This window comes from Oncorhynchus kisutch, linkage group LG24 (genome assembly GCF_002021735.2).
Source record: "Oncorhynchus kisutch isolate 150728-3 linkage group LG24, Okis_V2, whole genome shotgun sequence".
NCBI lineage: Eukaryota > Metazoa > Chordata > Actinopteri > Salmoniformes > Salmonidae > Oncorhynchus > Oncorhynchus kisutch.
This window is the reverse complement of record NC_034197.2, coordinates 38434885-38455032: the sequence shown is the minus strand read 5'-3', so window position 1 is coordinate 38455032 and position 20148 is coordinate 38434885. Positions and strand designations below refer to the sequence as shown.

At 45.4% G+C, this 20148-nt stretch overlaps 1 protein-coding gene across 3 annotated transcripts; it reads right to left on the bottom strand.

Moving 5' to 3' along the window:
* Nucleotides 1–4341: 4341 nt before the first annotated feature.
* LOC109869097 (kinesin-like protein KIF3B) lies at nt 4342–19879 on the bottom strand. 3 transcript variants are annotated; one of them, XM_031803656.1, is made up of 10 exons: nt 18566–18637; nt 14481–15993; nt 12793–12894; nt 12494–12616; nt 12168–12286; nt 11726–11842; nt 11474–11579; nt 10397–10596; nt 10175–10210; nt 6041–6215 (listed from the first exon to the last, which is right to left on the bottom strand). In XM_031803656.1, the coding sequence occupies exons 2-9, from the start codon at nt 15894–15896 to the stop codon at nt 10180–10182; spliced, it is 2214 nt and encodes a 737-aa protein (XP_031659516.1). In that variant the 5' UTR covers nt 15897–15993; nt 18566–18637; the 3' UTR covers nt 6041–6215; nt 10175–10179. The 3 variants fall into 3 exon arrangements, with proteins under 3 accessions (XP_031659514.1, XP_031659516.1, XP_031659515.1); XM_031803654.1 differs by lacking the exon at nt 10175–10210 and having other exon boundaries at nt 4342–6215; nt 18566–18653; XM_031803655.1 differs by lacking the exons at nt 10175–10210; nt 18566–18637 and adding an exon at nt 19750–19879.
* Between the last annotated feature and the right edge of the window lie 269 nt (nt 19880–20148).

Sequence of the window (20148 nt, the reverse complement as noted above, 5' to 3'; positions counted from 1 at the left end):
GGTCTCTGTTTCTGACCCCTGACTTGGTCTCTGTTACTGACCCCTGACTGGGTCTCTGTTTCTGACCCCTGACTGGGTCTCTGTTTCTGACCCCTGACTGGGTCTCTGTTTCTGACCCCTGACTGGGTCTCTGTTTCTGACCCCTGACTGGGTCTCTGTTTCTGACCCCTGACTGGGTCTCTGTTTCTGACCCCTGACTGGGTCTCTGTTTCTGACCCCTGACTGGGTCTCTGTTACTGACTGGGTCTCTGTTACTGAGTCTCTGTTACTGACCCCTGACTGGGTCTCTGTTACTGACCCCTGACTGGGTCTCTGTTACTGACCCCTGACTGGGTCTCTGTTACTGACCCCTGACTGGGTCTCTGTTACTGACCCCTGACTGGGTCTCTGTTACTGACCCCTGACTGGGTCTCTGTTTCTGACCCCTGACTGGGTCTCTGTTTCTGACCCCTGACTGGGTCTCTGTTTCTGACCCCTGACTGGGTCTCTGTTTCTGACCCCTGACTGGGTCTCTGTTTCTGACCCCTGACTGGGTCTCTGTTTCTGACCCCTGACTGGGTCTCTGTTTCTGACCCCTGACTGGGTCTCTGTTACTGACTGGGTCTCTGTTACTGAGTCTCTGTTACTGACCCCTGACTGGGTCTCTGTTACTGACCCCTGACTGGGTCTCTGTTACTGACCCCTGACTGGGTCTCTGTTACTGACCCCTGACTGGGTCTCTGTTACTGACCCCTGACTGGGTCTCTGTTACTGACCCCTGACTGGGTCTCTGTTTCTGACCCCTGACTGGGTCTCTGTTTCTGACCCCTGACTGGGTCTCTGTTTCTGACCCCCTGACTGGGTCTCTGTTTCTGACCCCTGACTGGGTCTCTGTTTCTGACCCCTGACTGGGTCTCTGTTACTGACTGGGTCTCTGTTACTGACTGGGTCTCTGTTACTGACTGGGTCTCTGTTACTGACTGGGTCTCTGTTACTGACTGGGTCTCTGTTACTGACCGGGTCTCTGTTACTGACCGGGTCTCTGTTACTGACCGGGTCTCTGTTACTGACCGGGTCTCTGTTACTGACCGGGTCTCTGTTACTGACCGGGTCTCTGTTACTGACTGGGTCTCTGTTACTGACTGGGTCTCTGTTACTGACTGGGTCTCTGTTACTGACCACTGACTGGGTCTCTGTTACTGACCACTGACTGGGTCTCTGTTACTGACCACTGACTGGGTCTCTGTTACTGACCACTGACTGGGTCTCTGTTACTGACCACTGACTGGGTCTCTGTTACTGACTGGGTCTCTGTTACTGACTGGGTCTCTGTTACTGACTGGGTCTCTGTTACTGACTGGGTCTCTGTTACTGACTGGGTCTCTGTTACTGACTGGGTCTCTGTTACTGACTGGGTCTCTGTTACTGACTGGGTCTCTGTTACTCTGATTTTTTTGTTGCAGTAGTTGGGAAGGGAGGATCTTTGTGATTTAACTTTTTCACTCAACCCAACAAAGTTGTTTCCCTCTTAAGCTGTGTGTGAGAATGGGATCCATATATTCTGTGCTGAGTGAGCCCTAGACCTATGGGAGGTGTCTGTTATCTGGTTGGAAGACCAAACTCTACTTATTGGACATCACCTGCAGCCACATGTCCCAGAGCACGTTGGTCCACATCTACTGTACTATGAGAGACTAGAAGAACCATCTGAGATTGCTATCGAGCCTTGTGCTTCATAAATGGAAGGAGAAGATGGGATAGTGTCAGAGTGGAGGAGAAAGTTTGTCATTTCAGTAGTGTCCAGAAGCCAGAGAGATGTTTGACCTCTGAAGAAAGGTGGTGTAGAGGCTGTCTGTTGATGAGGTGGTGTGGAGCTGGTAGAGGTTGTCTGTTGATGAGGTGGTGTGGAGCTGGTAGATGTTGTCTTGATGAGATTGTGGTGTGTTGTGACACTGATGACCCATGATGCCTGTGGTTTAGAGACACTTATTATTGTTTGACTCTCTATTTTGTTAGCAGACTGGCAGTGGATATTAGGTGTTGTTTTGAGTTAACTTTCTTGAGAATAAATGCAGGAGACACTATGATGCCATGATCATGTCCAGCAGACGTTTCAGTTTGAACATGACAGACTAGGGTTGACCATGCTTCTTCCATTGTTATGATGGATTCTGCTCAAATTCTCATATATTTGTAAATGTTTACTTTTCCCTCTAAAATGGTTCAGTTCCATTTTTAATTCAGTCAATTCTGGAAAATAATTGACATTTGATTTATAGGTAGATAAAAAAAAAAGGGGGGGGGGGATTTTTTTCATGAGTTGAATTTCATTACCTTATGAATTCATTTAAGATCAAATTAATGCCAAACCTGACATGTACATTTATCCAAAGCTGGTCTTTTGGTTTACTCTGTAATCAATAGTGAAAGAAAGTTAGTTTACAGAGGATCATGTTTTTTCTTCTTCTACATAAACTATATATACAAAAGTATGTGGACACCCCTTCAAATTTGTGGATTCAGCTATTTCAGCCACACCTATTGCTGACAGGTGTATAAAGTCAAGCACAAGGCCATGCAATCTCCATAGACAAACAGTCAGTAGAATGGCCTTACGGAAGTGCTGACGTTTGTGCCACCGTCATAGGATGCCACCTTTCCAACAAGTCAGTTCGTCAAATTTCTGTCCTGCTAGAGCTGCCCCGGTCAACTGTAAGTGCTGTTATTGTGAAGTGGAAATGTCTGGAGCATCAACGGCTCAGCCGCGTAGTGGTAGGCCACACAAACTCACAGAACGGGACTGATGAGTGCTGAAGCGTGTAAAAGTGGTCTGTTCCCGGGTGTAACACTCACTACCAAGTTACCAACTGCCTCTGGAAGGAACATCAGCATAAGAACTGTTCATTGGGAGCTTCATGAAATGGGTTTCCATGGCTATGCAGCCGCACACAAGCCTAAGATCACCACCATGCACAATGCCAAGCATTGGCTGGAGTGGTGTAAAGCTCGCCACCATTGGACTCTGGAGGAGTGGAAACGTGTTCTCTGGAGGGATGAATCATGCTTCACCATCTGGCAGTCCGGTGGACAAATCTGGATTTGGAGCACTACCTGCCCGAATGTATAGTGGCAACTGTAAAGTTTGGTGGATGTGGAATAATGGTCTGGGGCTGTTTTATATGGTTCGGGCTAGGCCCCTTAGTTCTAGTGAAGGGAAATCTTAACGCTACAGCATACAATGATATTCTAGATGATTTTGTGGCAGCAGTTTGGGGAAGGCCCTTTCCTGTTACCACATGACATGTCCCCGTGCACAAAGCCAGGTTCATACAGAAATGGTTTGTCGAGACGGTGTGGAAGCACTTGACTGGCCTGCAACAGAGCCCTGACCTCAACCCCATCGAACACCTTCGGGATGAATTGGAACGCCGACTGCGAGGCCAGGCCTAATCACCCAACATCAGTGCCCCATCTCACTAAAGCAAGTCCCCACAGCAATGTTCCAACATCTAGTGGAAAGCCTTCCCAGAAGATTGGAGGCTGTTATAGCAGCAAAGGGGGGGGACCATCTCCATAATAATGACCATGATTTTGGAATGAGAAGTTGAACGAAGCGGGTGTCTGCATACTTTTGGCCATGTAGTGTCTCATGCCACTGCTGTAAGCCTGTGAGAAGACAGGAAGACAGGACAGGAAATGCATGTAGCTGCTGTGTGCTGTCAAAACAGCAGAGAGAAAAGAAACCTTTCATTTCCGACTTATGCCATTTTGTTGACGTGTGAACGTTTTATATTTTTTCCTTGTTTAGTTATACATTGTGTGGTGGTCATCTGCATATAAATATCATTTTATATATAGATTCTTTAGCTCATACTTGCTACCGATACCTTAAGTTTACATCCAGTTTGTAACTATCTGAATGGTTGAATCGAGGTTAACTTAGTCAGCCTCCAGTGTCACACCTACAGTATGTCGCATGAAATTGGCATTTTGGTCAAAACTATTCTGATTTGTCCTTTTAATATAATGCTTTCACATTGATTTCAAATGTTAAGTGATAAATGTTTACTCCCTTGGCCAGGCAGATTGTTTTGTTCATCTGACTCATAGCACGTTTTGTGATTTAAAAAAATATATTTCAATACAGTGGTAGAATATGATCAATAAAAGTTCTTTCCCAGTTTGCTTGTATACTGTAGAACCATTCCTTAAGTTCTGACTGTTTACGGATGTTGTGTTGGAATTTGAACAGGATTTTTTTTGACTGCTGTTAATAAAAGTTGAATGTTTGGGATGTGATATCATACACTTTAACTCACACCACATATCAGTTTCACTCATTTAAATTCAAATAGATCAGTGTGTAATTAGGTCATCTTTATTAAAACATTTTTATTTATTTTTTACAAAAGGAACAGTTGGACTTTCTGCATCATTTTAACATTTGGCAAAAACGATCAGAATCTTATACATAAAGTTTAGATACGGTGACATGACAACGGGATAATAATGTAGGGATTCATTTTAGATGCCAAATTCTATGGCTTTGGTGACGTAAGAATTTTCAAAAAATCATGCCGATTGAACCTTATGGTTAGAAGTATAAAAAAAAAAAAATAGGGGCTAACCATTGTATAAAGATTACCATCTCATGCCAAATGCATACAAGTCTCAACACACAGAATCTGAGAGAACATCACATTTTAGGATAGAACAGATCCTTCCCATACAAAACATTGTTTTAAGCTCGGATCAACTGTTGCAAACTTAAACACTAAAGCCATTTGAAATGCACGTACCATGTCAGAAAATTAAAGTGCACTTAAAATTATACAAATCCAAAAATAGTCTATTTCAAAGAAAACATTTATTTAAATAGTATCTACATATGTATAAAAATGAAATAAAAAGTTAACCTTTTTCAGTATTACATTTTTTACAACTGCAAAAGGTGATATAGGACTTTCTATATCATAGTATACACATATACTGTCACAGGGTAGTATAACCCTGCAGTAGCAGAGAGGGAGTGGGGACAACGCTCAGATGCAGGTGTAAAAACAGTGAATTAAGACTACATATTTATCCAAAACATACAAGGAAAGCTACCTTCATTTTTTCAGACCAAGTCCCATTTTGATTGAGGCCTCTTGACAAACTTTCTACCTAAGGTACAATAAATCAGTTGACTCCAAGGAACACTCGGAGCCAGATTGGAGGTCGGTAAAGAGGAGGTTGAGGCAACACACAGCTAGCTCCCTGCCCCTCTAGCCAGCCGCTGTAGGTCTGTAGAGTCTGGAGAATCTAAGGCACCTCAGAACCCTGATAGATGATTTGGCTTGTGTTGACCTCTAGTTCCCCTCTTCCATATCCCTGTCATCATAGGTGCTCCAGGAAGAACAGCATGTTGTGATTCCAGCAGCGACTGGCCACATCACGTGACAGACGTGTTGCAGCGTGCTTCACCCTCCGGCCTGTACAGTTAGTTCACCAAGCAGTACAAACAAAACACTGCCCCACTTATTGAGGACAACAGAGACTTAAAGCTCAACTGTGTACAGACAGACCTGGATAACAGCTTGTAAACCTAAAGTAGGGACATTGACAAACCCCCCCCCACAGCAAAGCATTTAGATCTGTCCTTTCTGATGGCAGCCCCCATGTCCTACGTCTCCTCCCATCACACTGTAGACATAGGAGGGGCCCAGGAGGACACATGCATAGTAGTGAACTAGAGTTCAAAAAATTATTGGTCTAGAGGACATCGTCCTTATCTGTTAACATTAAGAACATGTGTGGGCCCCATAAGGGAAGGTAGTATTCAACCGCTTGTCTCTGGAACATCACGCACAGATGGCATAGTATTGTACCGCAGTAACCATGTGGGTTGGAAAGGTAGATACAAATCTCTTAAAAATAAAAAAAATAAAAAATGATAAGAGCTATGGTCTCAGGTAAAATAAAAATATATTTAAAAAAAAAATGTAAGTGCTTGAATCAGTCTGGAGTCTCTGTCACTTTCCCTTGCAGACTGCAAAATCAGTCTGCAAGACTCAGTAAAACAAAAAGCAGTCTTCTCAATTTTGGGTCCAAAAACAGGAAATGTGTGGAGTTATCACTTGGGCACTAGCCCGCGGGATTGTGGGTATAAAGGATGTCCTGGGCTGGAGGGGCTGTATGGAGAGTTGGGGGTGCGAGAGGTAGGGGTACCAGTCTTCTTACCCGTTTTAGGTCGGCTGGTTGGAAGAGAAGATAACATTTTATTTGTGTGTGTGTGTGTGTGGGGGGGGGGCAATCGATGTGGAAACATCATTGGATGGCTTCTAAATTTGCTTATGACTATTGCTTTATAAACCCTGTGGTATCGAGTAGACCTGTGATACTAAACAGGCAGAAACCCTCCCTACTGAAATAACTAAAGGACAAAACCCAGAATGGCACTGGAGGGAAGTGACCATTTTATAGCTCCTGACCAATTGTGCTATTTTTTTTTTGCGCTGATCATAACTTTTCTTTGTACATAATGTTGCCGTCATCGTTTCTTATGACAGAAAAGAGCTTCTGGACATCAGAACAGCGATCACTGACCTCGATTAAGAACGAAGATTTCTACTTCAATGAGTCGGAGGTGAAAGACATGGATTATATTTCAACCACATTAAATATGCATCCGGCCCAAACTGTACTCTTTTTCAGAAACATTGGGTCGTTTTCATAGCTTTCTATTTCCATACAAACAGTCAGACTGATGTTCGTTTGGACATTTGTATTTGTTTCCATTATTGTCTTTTATCCCCGGTCCCTAAACGTCTTTGCTCCACAAATGGAGATGACAGCTTTCTATTTCCATACAAACAGTCAAACTGATGTTCGTTTGGACATTTGTATTGGTTTCCATTATTGTCTTATCCCCGGTCCCTAAACGTCTTTGCTCCACAAATGGAGATGAAACTTTATAGATGTCAACTAGATTGAAGCATTCATTCTATAAAATGTATGACATTCTGTTGAGTAATTTATTTAGTCTTCTAGGTCAACATTTGATGTCAGAAGAGAAGCTGCATGGATCTAATTATAGATAAGTTGACTAATAAATAGCCAACAGAAATGTTGGAAATTACAAGCAGAAACATATCTAAAAAAATAAAACATTTTAAAAATCTGGGAATTTCAAAAAAAATATTCTCCACCCCATCAAATATTTGTTCCACTGACTGACTGTAGCCTGCAGTGCATTTTCTATAGTAGCAGGATAGGGTTTGGTGTGGGCCTTAGGTTTTCACATGTAGTCAGGCGGTTGCGGATGGGTTATTAGCAATTGTGGGTGGGTGCAGCTAAATAAACAGCTGACCCACGCACCACATTATTTACCGAGAGAGTTTATTTATTTTTTTAGCTGTCCATTTACCACCACTAAGACCACACTCAAAGAGCTGTATAGGGCCATAAGAAAATGCTCACCCAGAGGTGGCGCTCCTAGTGGCCAGTGACTAATGCAGGGAAACTGAAAACCATTGACCTAATTTCTACCAGCATGTCACCTGTGCAACTAGAGGCGGGGGGGGGAAAAAAACGTACGTACATATCCCAACCAGAAGCCATGGATTACAGGCAACATCTGAGCTAAAGGCTAGAGCGCAGGACATTTTTACTAGGATTAAATGTCAGGAATGTCACGACTTCAACTGTACGTCAGAATGCTGTTCATTGACTATAGCTCAGCCTTCAACAACATAGTACCCTCAAAGCTCATCATTAAGCTCGAGGCCCTGGGTCTGAACCCCGCCCTGTGCAACTTGGTCCTGGACTTCCTGACGGGCCGCCCCCAGGTGGTGAAAGTAGGAAACACTTTGCTGATCCTCAACACAGGTGCCCCATAAGGGTGCGTGCTCCACCCCCTCCTGTACTCCCTGTTCACCCATGACTGCATGGCCACGCCTCCAACTCAATCATCAACTTTGAAGACGACAACAGTAGTAGGCCTGATTACCAATAATGACGAGACAGCCTATAGGGAGGAGGTGAGGGCCCTGGCAGTGTGGTGCCAGGAAAACAACCTCTCCCTCAATGTCAACAAAACGAAGGAGCTGATCGTTGACTTCAGAAAAAAGTGGAGGGAGCACGCCCCGATCGACATCAACAGGACCGCAGTGGAGAATGTGGAAAGCTTCAAGTTCCTCGGTGTAAACGTAATTGACGATCTGAAATGGTCCACCTACACAGACAGTGTGGTGAAGAAGGCTCAGTGCCTCTTCAACCTCAGGAGGCTGAAGAAATTAGTCTTGGCCCCTAAGACCCTCAGAAACTTTTACAGATGCACAATTGAGAGCATCCTGTCAGGCTGTATCACCGCCTGGTACGGCAACTCCTCCACCCACAACCGTAAGGCTCTCCAGAGGATAGTGAGGTCTGCACAACGCATCACCGGGGGCAAACTACCTGCCCTCCAGGACACCTACAGCACCTGATGTCACAGGAAAACATAAAAGATCATCAAGGACAACAACCACCCGAGCCGCTGCCTGTTCACCCCGCTATCATCCAGACGGCGAGGTCAGTACAGGTGAATCAATGCTGGGACAGAGAGCCTGAAAAACAGCTTCTATCTCAAGGTCATCAGACTTAAATAGCCATCACTAGCCGGCTACCACTCAGTTACTCAACCCTGCACCTTAGAGGCTGCTGCCCTATATACATAGACATGGAGTCACTGGCCACTTCCATAATGGACCACTAGTCACTTTCATAATGGACCACTAGTCACTTTCATAATGTTTACATACTGCTCTAATAATTTGATGTGTATATACTGTATTTTAGTCAATGCCCTCTGACATTACTCATCCTAATATTTATAGATTTCTTTATTCTATTTTACATTTGTGTACTGTTAAGATACTACTGCACTGTTGGAGCTAGGAACACAAGCATTTCACTACACCCACAATAACACTTGCTAAGAATGTATGTATGTATGTGACCAATAAAGTTTGATTTGAATAGTTAGTCCGGGTAGTTATTTGGTTATCTGCATTAACACTTTTTGCACCAAATCTTTTGACTCATCACATACGATGTGGTTACTGTTTATTATCTCTCCTGCTGCCTAGTCACTTTATTCACTACATTAGTAAAAGTATGTAGACACCTGCTCGTCAAACATCTCATTCCAAAACCATTCATATGAAGTTGCTGCGGGGACTTCCTTCCATTCAGCCACAAGAGCATTACTGTGGTCGGGCAATGATGTTGGGCGATTAAGGCTGGCTCGCAGTAAGCGTTCCTATTCATCCCAAAAGGTGTTCGATGGGGTGGAGGTCAGTGCTCTGTGCAGACCAGTCAAGTTCTTCCAAACCGATCGACCATTGATTTCTGTATGGACCTCGCTTTGTGCACAGGGGCACAGTCATGCTGAAACAGGAAAGGGCCTTCCCCAAACCGTTGCCACAATGTTGGAAGCACAGAATAAATCTTGAATGCCATTGTAGGCTGTAGCATGAAGATTTCCCTTCACTGGAACTAAGTGGCCCAAACCATGAAAAAACAGCCCCAGACCATTATTCCTCTTCCACCAAACTTTACAGTTGGAACTATGCATTGGGGCAGGTAGCATTCTCCTGGTATTAGCCAAACCCAGATTTGTCAGTGGGACTGCCATCACTCCAGAGAACGCGTTTCTACTGCTCCAGAGTCCAACGGGTGGTGAGCTTTACATCACTCCAGTCGACGCTTGGCTGCTCGGCCATTGAAAACAATTTCATAAAGCTCCCGATGAACAGTTCTTGTGCAGATGTTGCTTCCAGAGGCAGTTTGGAACTCGGTAGTGAGTGTTGCACTCGGCGGTCCCGTTCTTTGAGCTTGTGTTGCCTACCACTTTGCGGCAGAGCCGTTGTTGCTCCTAGACCTTTCTACTTCACAGCACTTAGTTCACGTGGGCAGTCTAGCAGAAATTTGACAAACTGACTTGTTGGAAAGGTGGCATCCTATGACAGTGCCACGTTGAAAGTCACAGATCTTCAGTAAGGCCATTATAATGCCAGTGTTTGTCTGTGGAGATTGCATGGCTATGTGCTCGATTTTATGCACCTGTCAGCAACGGTTGTGGCTGAAATAGCCAAATACACTCATTGAAGGGGTGTCCACATACTTTTGTGTGTGTGTATATATATATATATATATATAAGTACATATCTACCTCAATTATCTTGTACACCCATTCAGGACTGGTATCCTGTGTATAGAGCCAAGTGATCATTACTCATTGTGTATTTATTCCTTGGGTTACTTTTTTCTACTATTTCTCTATTTACATTTTATCCCCCCCCCCCCCCCCGTAAGCATTTCACTTTTAGTCTACACTTGTTGTTTACAAAGCCTGTGACAAATACAATTTGTACAGAATGGGACAGAGCCTTACCCAGACTTTGGTTTCTTGACTGCCCCAGTGCTGGTGTGCTCGAGGCTGCTGTGGAACCTGGAGGCATCCACCTGGATCGCATCCTCTTCCCGCAGAGCATCCTCCAACGCTGCTGCTACCGTGGGCGCTATGACAGGCCCCTCATACTCCTTAGTGGTCCGAGCGGGAAGGTCCATCTCCTGCATCAGGATATTCTCAGACTGGGGAAACAGATAGAGAGGAGGGGGACTGCTACCACTCAGAGGACAAGACGTGAGTCACAGTCACCAGGGACAGAGAGCAGAGGGAGAGGAGAGAGAGCAGAGGGACGGGAGAGAGAGCAGAGAGCAGAGGGAGAGGAGAGAGAGCAGAGGGACGGGAGAGGAGAGAGCAGAGGGACGGGAGAGCAGAGGGAGAGGAGAGAGAGCAGAGGGAGAGGAGAGAGAGCAGAGGGACGGGAGAGAGAGCAGAGGGACGGGAGAGAGAGCAGAGGGAGAGGAGAGAGAGCAGAGGGACGGGAGAGAGAGCAGAGGGAGAGGAGAGAGAGCAGAGGGAGAGGAGAGAGAGCAGAGGGACGGGAGAGAGAGCAGAGGGAAGGAGAGAGAGCAGAGGGAAGGAGAGAGAGCAGAGGGAAGGAGAGAGCAGAGGGAGAGGAGAGAGAGCAGAGGGACGGGAGAGAGAGCAGAGGGACGGGAGAGAGAGCAGAGGGACGGGAGAGAGAGCAGAGGGACGGGAGAGAGAGCAGAGGGACGGGAGAGAGAGCAGAGGGACGGGAGAGAGAGCAGAGGGACGGGAGAGAGAGCAGAGGGACGGGAGAGAGAGCAGAGGGACGGGAGAGGAGAGCAGAGGGACGGGAGAGGAGAGCAGAGGGACGGGAGAGAGAGCAGAGGGACAGGAGAGAGAGCAGAGGGACGGGAGAAGACAGAGGGAGAGAGAGCAGAGGGACGGGAGAAGACAGAGGGACGGGAGAAGACAGAGGGACGGGAGAGCAGAGGGACGGGAGAAGACAGAGGGAGAGAGAGCAGAGGGACGCGAGAAGACAGAGGGACGGGAGAAGACAGAGGGACGGGAGAGCAGAGGGAATAAAGAAGATCATACCTTGTATCTGACGTCAGCCATCATCACCATGGACGTGCGGGCGTGCTGACTCAGGGGTCTTCTGTAGCCCACCGCTGACACGGGCCTGGTCATCATCTGCTGGTCACTGAGAGTTATCAAAAAGACAGCCATACAATTTGTATGTGTTCCTTCCTACACGAGGGATTTGCCAACCACTTAGGTCAAACCCTGTGCATGTATGCATTACTGCAGCGTGTTATGTCTAACTACTAATAATCCATGTGCACATACTCCTCTATGCGGGTGATGGGACGCATCTTCCAGTGGTCATCCTCCTCGTCGAAGAACGCCCTGTTCACAATCTTATTCTTCTCCTCCATGGGGATGAAATTCTCAATGATGAGATGCCTGGCAGACAGAATAACTAGGTCAGGGGGACCTCTTAACAGCCTGAGGATACTATTATTGATAATAGGAGGAAGCCTAGGCAGTCATGGGGCGGGGGGAACCAACCACAGTACAAAACCTAATCTAGAACAACTCTCCTTGTTACTTCCTGATATTCAAGGTAAAATCCAGGTCAAAGCTAATCACTCATGTTTATTCCAGGAATGTACTCATTGTCAGAGGGGAACAACTAAAATAGACTACATAGAGGTTTTATTTTAATTATTTTAATAGTGTGTGTGAAATGAGAGACGTGTGCTGGTTGGTGGCCTGACAGGGTCCATACTTGAGTTTGAGATCCCTGGTCAACTCGTTCTGGGTCTGTTCCAGCTCCTGTCTCTCCTTGATGTGGAACTCCTGGACCTCATAGATCTCTGTTTTCACTGCCTGCAGCTTCGCAAACAGCTGGAGAAAAATCAGAGGGATAATGAGACCGAGCACAACAGGAGACGAAAACAACATTAGTTTCAGTGTAAACAAACAAACGTGCCAGGAAAAACTGAATACATTGTCCATGCCACAATCTCATTTGAACTCTAGTGAACTGACAACATAAAAAGGACAGTTTTCTATGGAATCAAATGTACTATTTTGCTACAGTTCCTGATCGACCTTTTTCAGCTTCTTGGTCTTGATGTCTACTTCCTGTTGTAGAGAGCTGTACGTCTCCTTCAACTCCAGGGTCTCCTCGTCACGATTCTCCACCTGCTGTTTCATCTCCCTCTCTCTGCGTTTCTACACACACACACACACACACACAGTAAGGGCAAGGATGTGTAATCCCACAAAGAACACTACTCACATAAATCATTTAACTCTTCCGATCAGATGGCAAATGAATACTATTAAGATTGTCTATTGCGTGTTCAATTGTCTCCATCAATAAAAGTCCATCCATACACACATATCACCTGTTCAGCAATTTCCTGTCTCTTCTGTTCCAGGATCCTTTGTTGTTCGTTGGTGTGGTCCACAATGTTCTTCCCTCCCATCAGAAGCTTACTCTCCATTGCCTGGGTGAGGACACAATCATGAGGTGTGAGGGAAACACACAAAATAGCAGTGAAAAGTTTGGACACACCTACTCATTCAAGGGTTTTTGTTATTTTAACCATTTTCTACATCGTAGCATAATAGTGAAGACAAACTATGAATTAACACATGGAATCATGTAGTAAACAAAACAACAAAAAGTGTTACACATTCTTCAAAGTAGCCACCCGTTGCCTTGATGACAGCTTTGCACACTCTTGGCATTCTCTCAACCAGCTTCACCTGGAATGCTTTTTCCCCCACATATGCCGAGCACTTGTTGGCTGCTTTTCCTTCACTCTGTAGTCCAACTCATCCCAAAGCATCTCAATTGGGTTGAGGGCTGGTGATTGTGGAGGCCAGGTCATCCGATGCAGCACTCCATCACTCTCCTTCTTGGTCATATAGCCATTACACAGCCTGGATGCATGTTAGGTCATTGTCTTGTTGAAAAACAAATGATAGTGGGACTAAGCGCCAACCAGATGGGATGGCGTATCGCTGCAGAATGCTGTGGTAGCCATGCTGGTTAAGTGTGTCTTGAAATCTAAATAAAATCACAGACAGTGGCACCAGCAAAGCACCCCCACCCCATCACACCTCCTCCCCCATGCTTCACAGTGGGAACCACACAAGCGGAGATCTATTCACCTACTCTGCGTCTCACAAAGACACAGCGGTTGGACCAAAAATCTAAAATATGGACTCATCAGACCAAAGGACAGATTTCCACCGGTCTAATGTCCATTGCTTGTGTTTCTTGGCCCCAGCATGTCTCTTCTTATTGGTGTCCTTTAGTAGTGGTTTCTTTGCAGCAATTTGACCATGAAGGCCTGATTCATGCAGTCTCCTCTGAACAGTTGATGTTGAGACGTGTCTGAGAACTGTGAAGCATTTACGCAATTTCTGAGACTGGCATCTCTAATGAACTTATCCTCTGCAGCAGAGGTAACTCTGGGTCTTCCTTTCCTGTGGTGGTCCTCATGAGAGCCAGTTTCATCATAGCCCATCGTGGTTTTTGAGACTGCACTTGAAGAAACGTTCAAAGTTCTTGAAATTGTCCATTGACTGACCTTCATGTCTTAAAGTAATGATGGACTATCATTTCTCTTTGCTTATTTGAGCTGTTCTTGGTCTTTTACCAAATAGGGCTATCTTCTGTATACCACCCCTACCTTGTCACAACAGAACTGATTGACTCAAATGCAATAAGGGAAAAATAAATTCCACAAATTAACATTTAACAAGGCACACCTGTTAATTGAAATGCATTCTAGGCAACTACCTCATGAAGCTGGTTGAGAGAACGCCAAGAGTGTGCAAAGCTGTCATCAAGGCAAAGGGTGGCTACTTTGAATATAATTTTATTTAATTTGTTTAACACTTAATTGGTTACTACATGATTCCATAGTTTTGAGGTCTCCACTAATTATTCTAAAACGTAGAAAATAGTACAAATAAAGAAAAACCCTTGAATGAGTAGATGTGTCCAAACGTTTGCCGGGTACTGTATAGAATAAAAAAAGAGAATGTTGGGGTGAAAAGGACCCGAATGTAGTCTCCTCACCTTGACTTTGGCAGTAAGCATCTCGCCTGCTTCCTGCTCCTTCTTCAGGGCGTCCATCTTCCTCTCCTTCTCCTTCAACAGCCTCTGTTTCTCCTCCGCCACCAGACTGTGATCCTCCATGATGGCCTTCCTCTCCCTCTCCAACTTCTCCTGCTGTACACGCCAATAATCTGCACCCACTTTATCAGATGGTTCTACACCACCATCATCATCATCATCCTCCGTCTCTCCATCCTCTATGTCCTCTTGTAGTTCATCCCCAGCTTCTCCAAACCCCCTTCTCCTCCTCTTCTTCTTCCCTGAGCGTTTCCCTAACTGTTCTTTGAGCCGAGAAATCTCTTCCTGGAACTCTCTGAGCAGAGCATCTTTAGGGTCCTCGTTGACGCGTGGCTTGTTCTTAATGTTCTTGGCCCGGTTTGAGTAGCGTAATGTGGTCAGTGTCTCCTCCACGTTGTAAGATGCTGGTCCGATGTTAGCCACCATGACTGTGTGGGCATTGCCCCCCAGGGAGTCCTGTAGCAGGCGGGTGAGCTTGGAGTCGCGGTAGGGGATGTGGGTGCTCCTGCCATCCACCAGGGCAGAGATGACATTCCCCAAGGCTGACAGGGACAAGTTAATCTTGGTGGCTTCCTTCAGGCGCTCTCCTTGGGCTCCTGTCTTGGTCTGCCTCTCACTGCCAGCCAGGTCCACCAGGTTCAATTTGCCCACTCGAATGTGGTTCTCTCCGTCGACGCCCAGCTCGCTGCACTCGATGGTAATGACGAAAATGGCATGTGACCGGGAACTGTGCTCATTCATATTGGTGGAGCCCACTGAGCGGTTCTGGTTCCCCACGTTCATGACGTGCTCTATTTCTCGTACACTCTTAGTGACGAAGGAGGAGAGGTCCTTGACATATACACCTGTGTCTGGCCTCTCTTTCAGCTCCAGCCGGCCAGACTGGTCCTTGGACAGCAGGTCCCTGATCTCCTCCTGGTAGATCTCCAGGTACGAGGCCCTCACCAGGTACTGCTGGTTCTGGGAGCGGGAGATGTGTGTGAAGACGTGCTCAAAGGAATTGGGGATTACACCCCTTCTCTCTGGGTCATTGCGCACCCCCTCCATAGTGTAGGTCTTTCCTGTACCCGTCTGGCCGTACGCAAATATGGTCCCATTGAAACCAAGTAAGACAGAGTCCACCAGGGGCCTGAAGGTTTCATCATAGAGATCCACCTGTTTGGAGTTCCAGTCGTACACAGAGTCAAATGTAAAGACCTTGGGGTGTTCGTGGGCTGCAGCCCCCCGGGGGTTTCGCACGGCCACCTGGCCCAGCTTCACATCCACCTGCACCACCCTCTCAAAGTTAGCTGCCCGCTCCTTCTCATTCATGGGTCGACAGCGAACCACCACCTTCACCGACTCTCTGGTCTTAGACATCGTGACTGGTCCCCAGACAAACTGGCCTTGAGTTTCTTTCCTTCAAGTATTGTACAGAGTCAAGAGTTCACAATATCAGAGATGCCAACATCAGAATCTGTAAAAAAACAAAACACGTATGATTATTTTCAAATAGCTATTGCCAACACGATTAGTTCATGTTTTCTTTTGTGATTATGAAGAACTTTCTGCACTGTGCATCAAACTTGCTTCCTGGCTACAAGGATTTCAGACAGATAGCTAGCAGCTACAAAACATGGCTAAGAGTACGTAGACACCTGCTTGTCGTTAATTAATATGGAGTTGGCCTCCCCTTTGCTGCTATAACAGCCTCCACTGTCCTGGGAAGGCTTTCCACCAGATGTAGGAACATTGCTGCGAGGATGTGCTTCCATTCAGCCACAAGACCATTTGTGAGGTCAGGTACTGATTGGTTGGGGAATTAGGCCTGGCTTGCAGTCAGCGTTCCAATTAATTCCAAAGGTGTTCGGTGGGGTTGAGGTCAGGTCTCTGTGCAGGCTAGTCAAGTTCTTCCACACCAATCTCGACAAACATGGACCTTGCTTTGCTGTATGGACCTTGCTTTGTCTACAGAGGGATTGTTCTTGTGCTGATTTAGCTTCCAGAGGCAGTTTAGAACGTGGTAGTGAGTGTTGCAACTGAGGACAGACTATTTTTTAGCTTGTGTGAGCTACCACTTTGAGGCTGAGCCGGTGTTGCTCCTAAACATTTCCACTTCACAATAACAGCACTGACAGTTGACCGATGCAGCTCTAGCAGGGCAGAAATTTGACAAAGTGACTTGTTGGATAGGTGGCATCCTATGAAGGTGACACATTGAAAGTCACTGAGCTCTTCAGTAAAGCCAGTCTACTGCCAACGTTTGTCTATGGCCCTGTCCGGGGGTGTCCTCGGATGGGGCCACAGTGTCTCCTGACCCCTCCTGTCTCAGCCTCCAGTATTTATGCTGCAGTAGTTTATGTGTCGGGGGGCTGGGGTCAGTTTGTTATATCTGGAGTACTTCTCCTGTCCTATTCGGTGTCCTGTGTGAATCTAAGTGTGCGTTCTCTAATTCTCTCCTTCTCTCTTTCTTTCTCTCTCTCGGAGGACCTGAGCCCTAGGACCATGCCCCAGGACTACCTGACATGATGACTCCTTGCTGTCCCCAGTCCACCTGGCCATGCTGCTGTTCCAGTTTCAACTGACCTGAGCCCTAGGACCATGCCCCAGGACTACCTGACATGATGACTCCTTGCTGTCCCCAGTCTACCTGGCCATGCTGCTGCTCCAGTTTCAACTTCCACCTGACTGTGCTGCTGCTCTAGTTTCAACTGTTCTGCCTTATTATTATTATTCGACCATGCTGGTCATTTATGAACATTGAACATCTTGACCATGTTCTGTTATAATCTCCACCCGGCACAGCCAGAAGAGGACTGGCCACCCCACATAGCCTGGTTCCTCTCTAGGTTTCTTCCTAGGTATTGGCCTTTCTAGGGAGTTTTTCCTAGCCACCGTGCTTCTACACCTGCATTGCTTGCTGTTTGGGGTTTTAGGCTGGGTTTCTGTACAGCACTTTGAGATATCAGCTGATGTACGAAGGGCTATATAAATAAATTTGATTTGATTTGATATGGCTGTGTGCTGGATTTATACACTAGCCAGCAACGTTTTTTTATTTTATTTAACTAGGCAAGTCAGTTAAGAAAAAGGTCATGATTTACAATGACGGCCTAAACCATAACGACACTGGGCAAATTGTGCACTGCCCTATGGGACTCCCAATCACAGCCGGTTGTGATACAGCCTGGAATCAAACCAGGGACGCCTCTAGCACTGAGATGCAGTGCCTTAGACCGCTGCGCCCCTCGGGAGCTGAAATAGCCGAATCCACTTATTTGAAAGGGTGTCCACATACTTTTGTCAATGTAGTGTAGTTAGCAAGCTAACAAAACAACACAGCTGTCCGGCGACGTTCAGCTAACTACCAGCTTGACCTTTCAGTGACACTGCTAGCTAGCTGGTTAATAAAACTAACTAGGCAAGAACACAACATAATTAGGTTAGCTAAACTAGCTACTGTAGTTAACGTTAAGTAATTTCGCTAGCAAAACTTTGAAAAAAGCATTAGTTCTTGGCACACACAAAGTCACGTTAGATTGGCAGGCTAACTTGATAGTTATCGATCAGTGCTCCCTAGTGAAAGCGTCGGAATATAATCAACTCTGGTACTTCCTATGCTAGCTAACGTTAGTTGATTGACGGTAACAAGCTAGCTAGCCAGTTCATCGCTGTGCACAGGCTAAAATAACAAAAATAGGCAAAGCTTTACGGTTATGATAATTATGGCAATTATAGCAACAATAAGATATCTAGCTAACAAAATTGGAGAACATGTTCACATCATCCGGAAACAAATGAGAAAATGTGATTTTGCTAGCCAACTCGTTTACAAAAGAATCGGGACAGCACCCCTAACAACCCTCGATCGGACGGCCTAGCAACGGAAAACGAACACATCCTTTCTCAGGAAAGGACAGTTTGATGATGGGAGGCATCTCCATGTGCAGTTTACGAGAACAAGCACACAATTAAGGTGAAACTCAGTGACATTGTTCACTAGCTATAATGCTAAATACACGACAACATTAACATTGTCCGCTAGTTACCAGTCAATCCAGTGCTTCCACCCAGTCAGCCATTAGAGCAGCCGTTTCTTTGCATCCCAGAAAACTGTCCCGGATGGAAAGGTGCCGGTTATGGCTTTTAACATCGCAGCCAATCGGAGTCTTTGTCTTGTTATGTAACAGCTAAAGACCTCTCCTCATAATAAATTGGAACAAATGTATTTGACAAAATCGTGTCAATATAACTTGGGATATTTTTATATATATAAAAAAAAATGCATATAGAAATTGAACATCTAAAAAGTGAGAACGTGCATTAATTAGTTTAGGCTGCAGACATGTATCACCAGTGAAGCCTGAATCTTTTCCATGTATCTGCACACGCGGGAAGCTCAGTCATCACCACATTTCAGAGTTACTTGCATAAATGTCACGTTCCCAGTTATTTTCATCAAAGAGCAATAATACAACTAGTTAGTAGGTACAAAGCTTCAAAACATCAGAAACAGACACCGTAATCATGTTGTACACAAGTATAGTAAACATTTACTGTTGGCCTTATTAGAGCACATTACAAGAATGTATGAGGAAGACTGTCAACCTCCCACTATAACTAGTATCTGCAGAATCCGTTACTGCACTCCTGAGAGGTTTATTTTACACCCTCATCCACCAGATCCAATTTACGCAGTATTAAAGAAGAAAAGTAAGACAGGGACATTACACTGGAAGTCTTCTCCACCCAGGGTTCAACAGGGTGAGCTGTTGGGGGTGGCAGGTAACCTAGTGGTTATTGCGTCGGGCAAGTAACCCGAAAGGTTGCGAGATTGAATCCCATTGCTGACAAGGTAAAAATCTGTCGTTCTGAACCCCCCACTGTTCCTAGGCTGTCATTATGAATTTGTTCTCCCAAAATAATAGAAACGCTTGAGTAAATGAGGGATACAAAGTATATTGAAAGCAGGTGCGGTGCCTGAGTAATTAACATATATAAATCATATGTAAAAATGCTGGGTAGGTCATTGTTTTGGCCACGCCCCCATAGGATGACAATGGAGCATGAGTGATTTGATGAAAATGTAAACCATATGCCAGGGCCATCCATCTCAGTCACCAGATCTCAACCCAATTGAACACTTATGGTCGATTTTGGATCGGTGCCTGAGACAGCGTTTTCCACCACCATCAACAAAAACACCAAATTATGGGACAATGGTGTCACATACCTTCAATAGAGTTCCAGACACTTGTAGAATCTACGCCAAGGTGCATTGAAGCAGCTCTGACTCATGCCGTATTAAGATGTTGTTGGTGTTTCCTGAATTTTGGCAGTTACTTGTTTATAGCTGTGGCTATAAATAAAATACAAATGTATTGGTCACATACACATGGTTAGCAGATGTTAATGCGAGTGTAGCGAAATGCTTGTGCTTCTAGTTCCGACCATGCAGTAATAATAATCGAACAATTTCACAACTACTTTATACACACAAGTGTAAATGAATGAAGAAGAACATGTACATATAAATATATGGATGAGCGATGGCCGAATGGCATTGGCAAAAGATGGTATAGAGTACAGTATGAAATGAGTAATGTAAACATTATATAGTGGCATTGTTTAA

Coding starts and splice junctions, on each gene's coding strand:
- LOC109869097 (XM_031803655.1), bottom strand. CDS start 15,896: ATGTCTAAGACCAGAGAGTCGGTGAAGGTGGTGGTTCGCTGTCGACCC. Junction 12,895..14,480: donor TGCTTACTGCCAAAGTCAAG/GTGAGGAGACTA, acceptor GTCCTCACCCAG/GCAATGGAGAGTAAGCTTCT. Junction 6,216..10,396: donor GTCAAGAAACCAAAGTCTGG/GTAAGGCTCTGT, acceptor TCTTCCAACCAG/CCGACCTAAAACGGGTAAGA.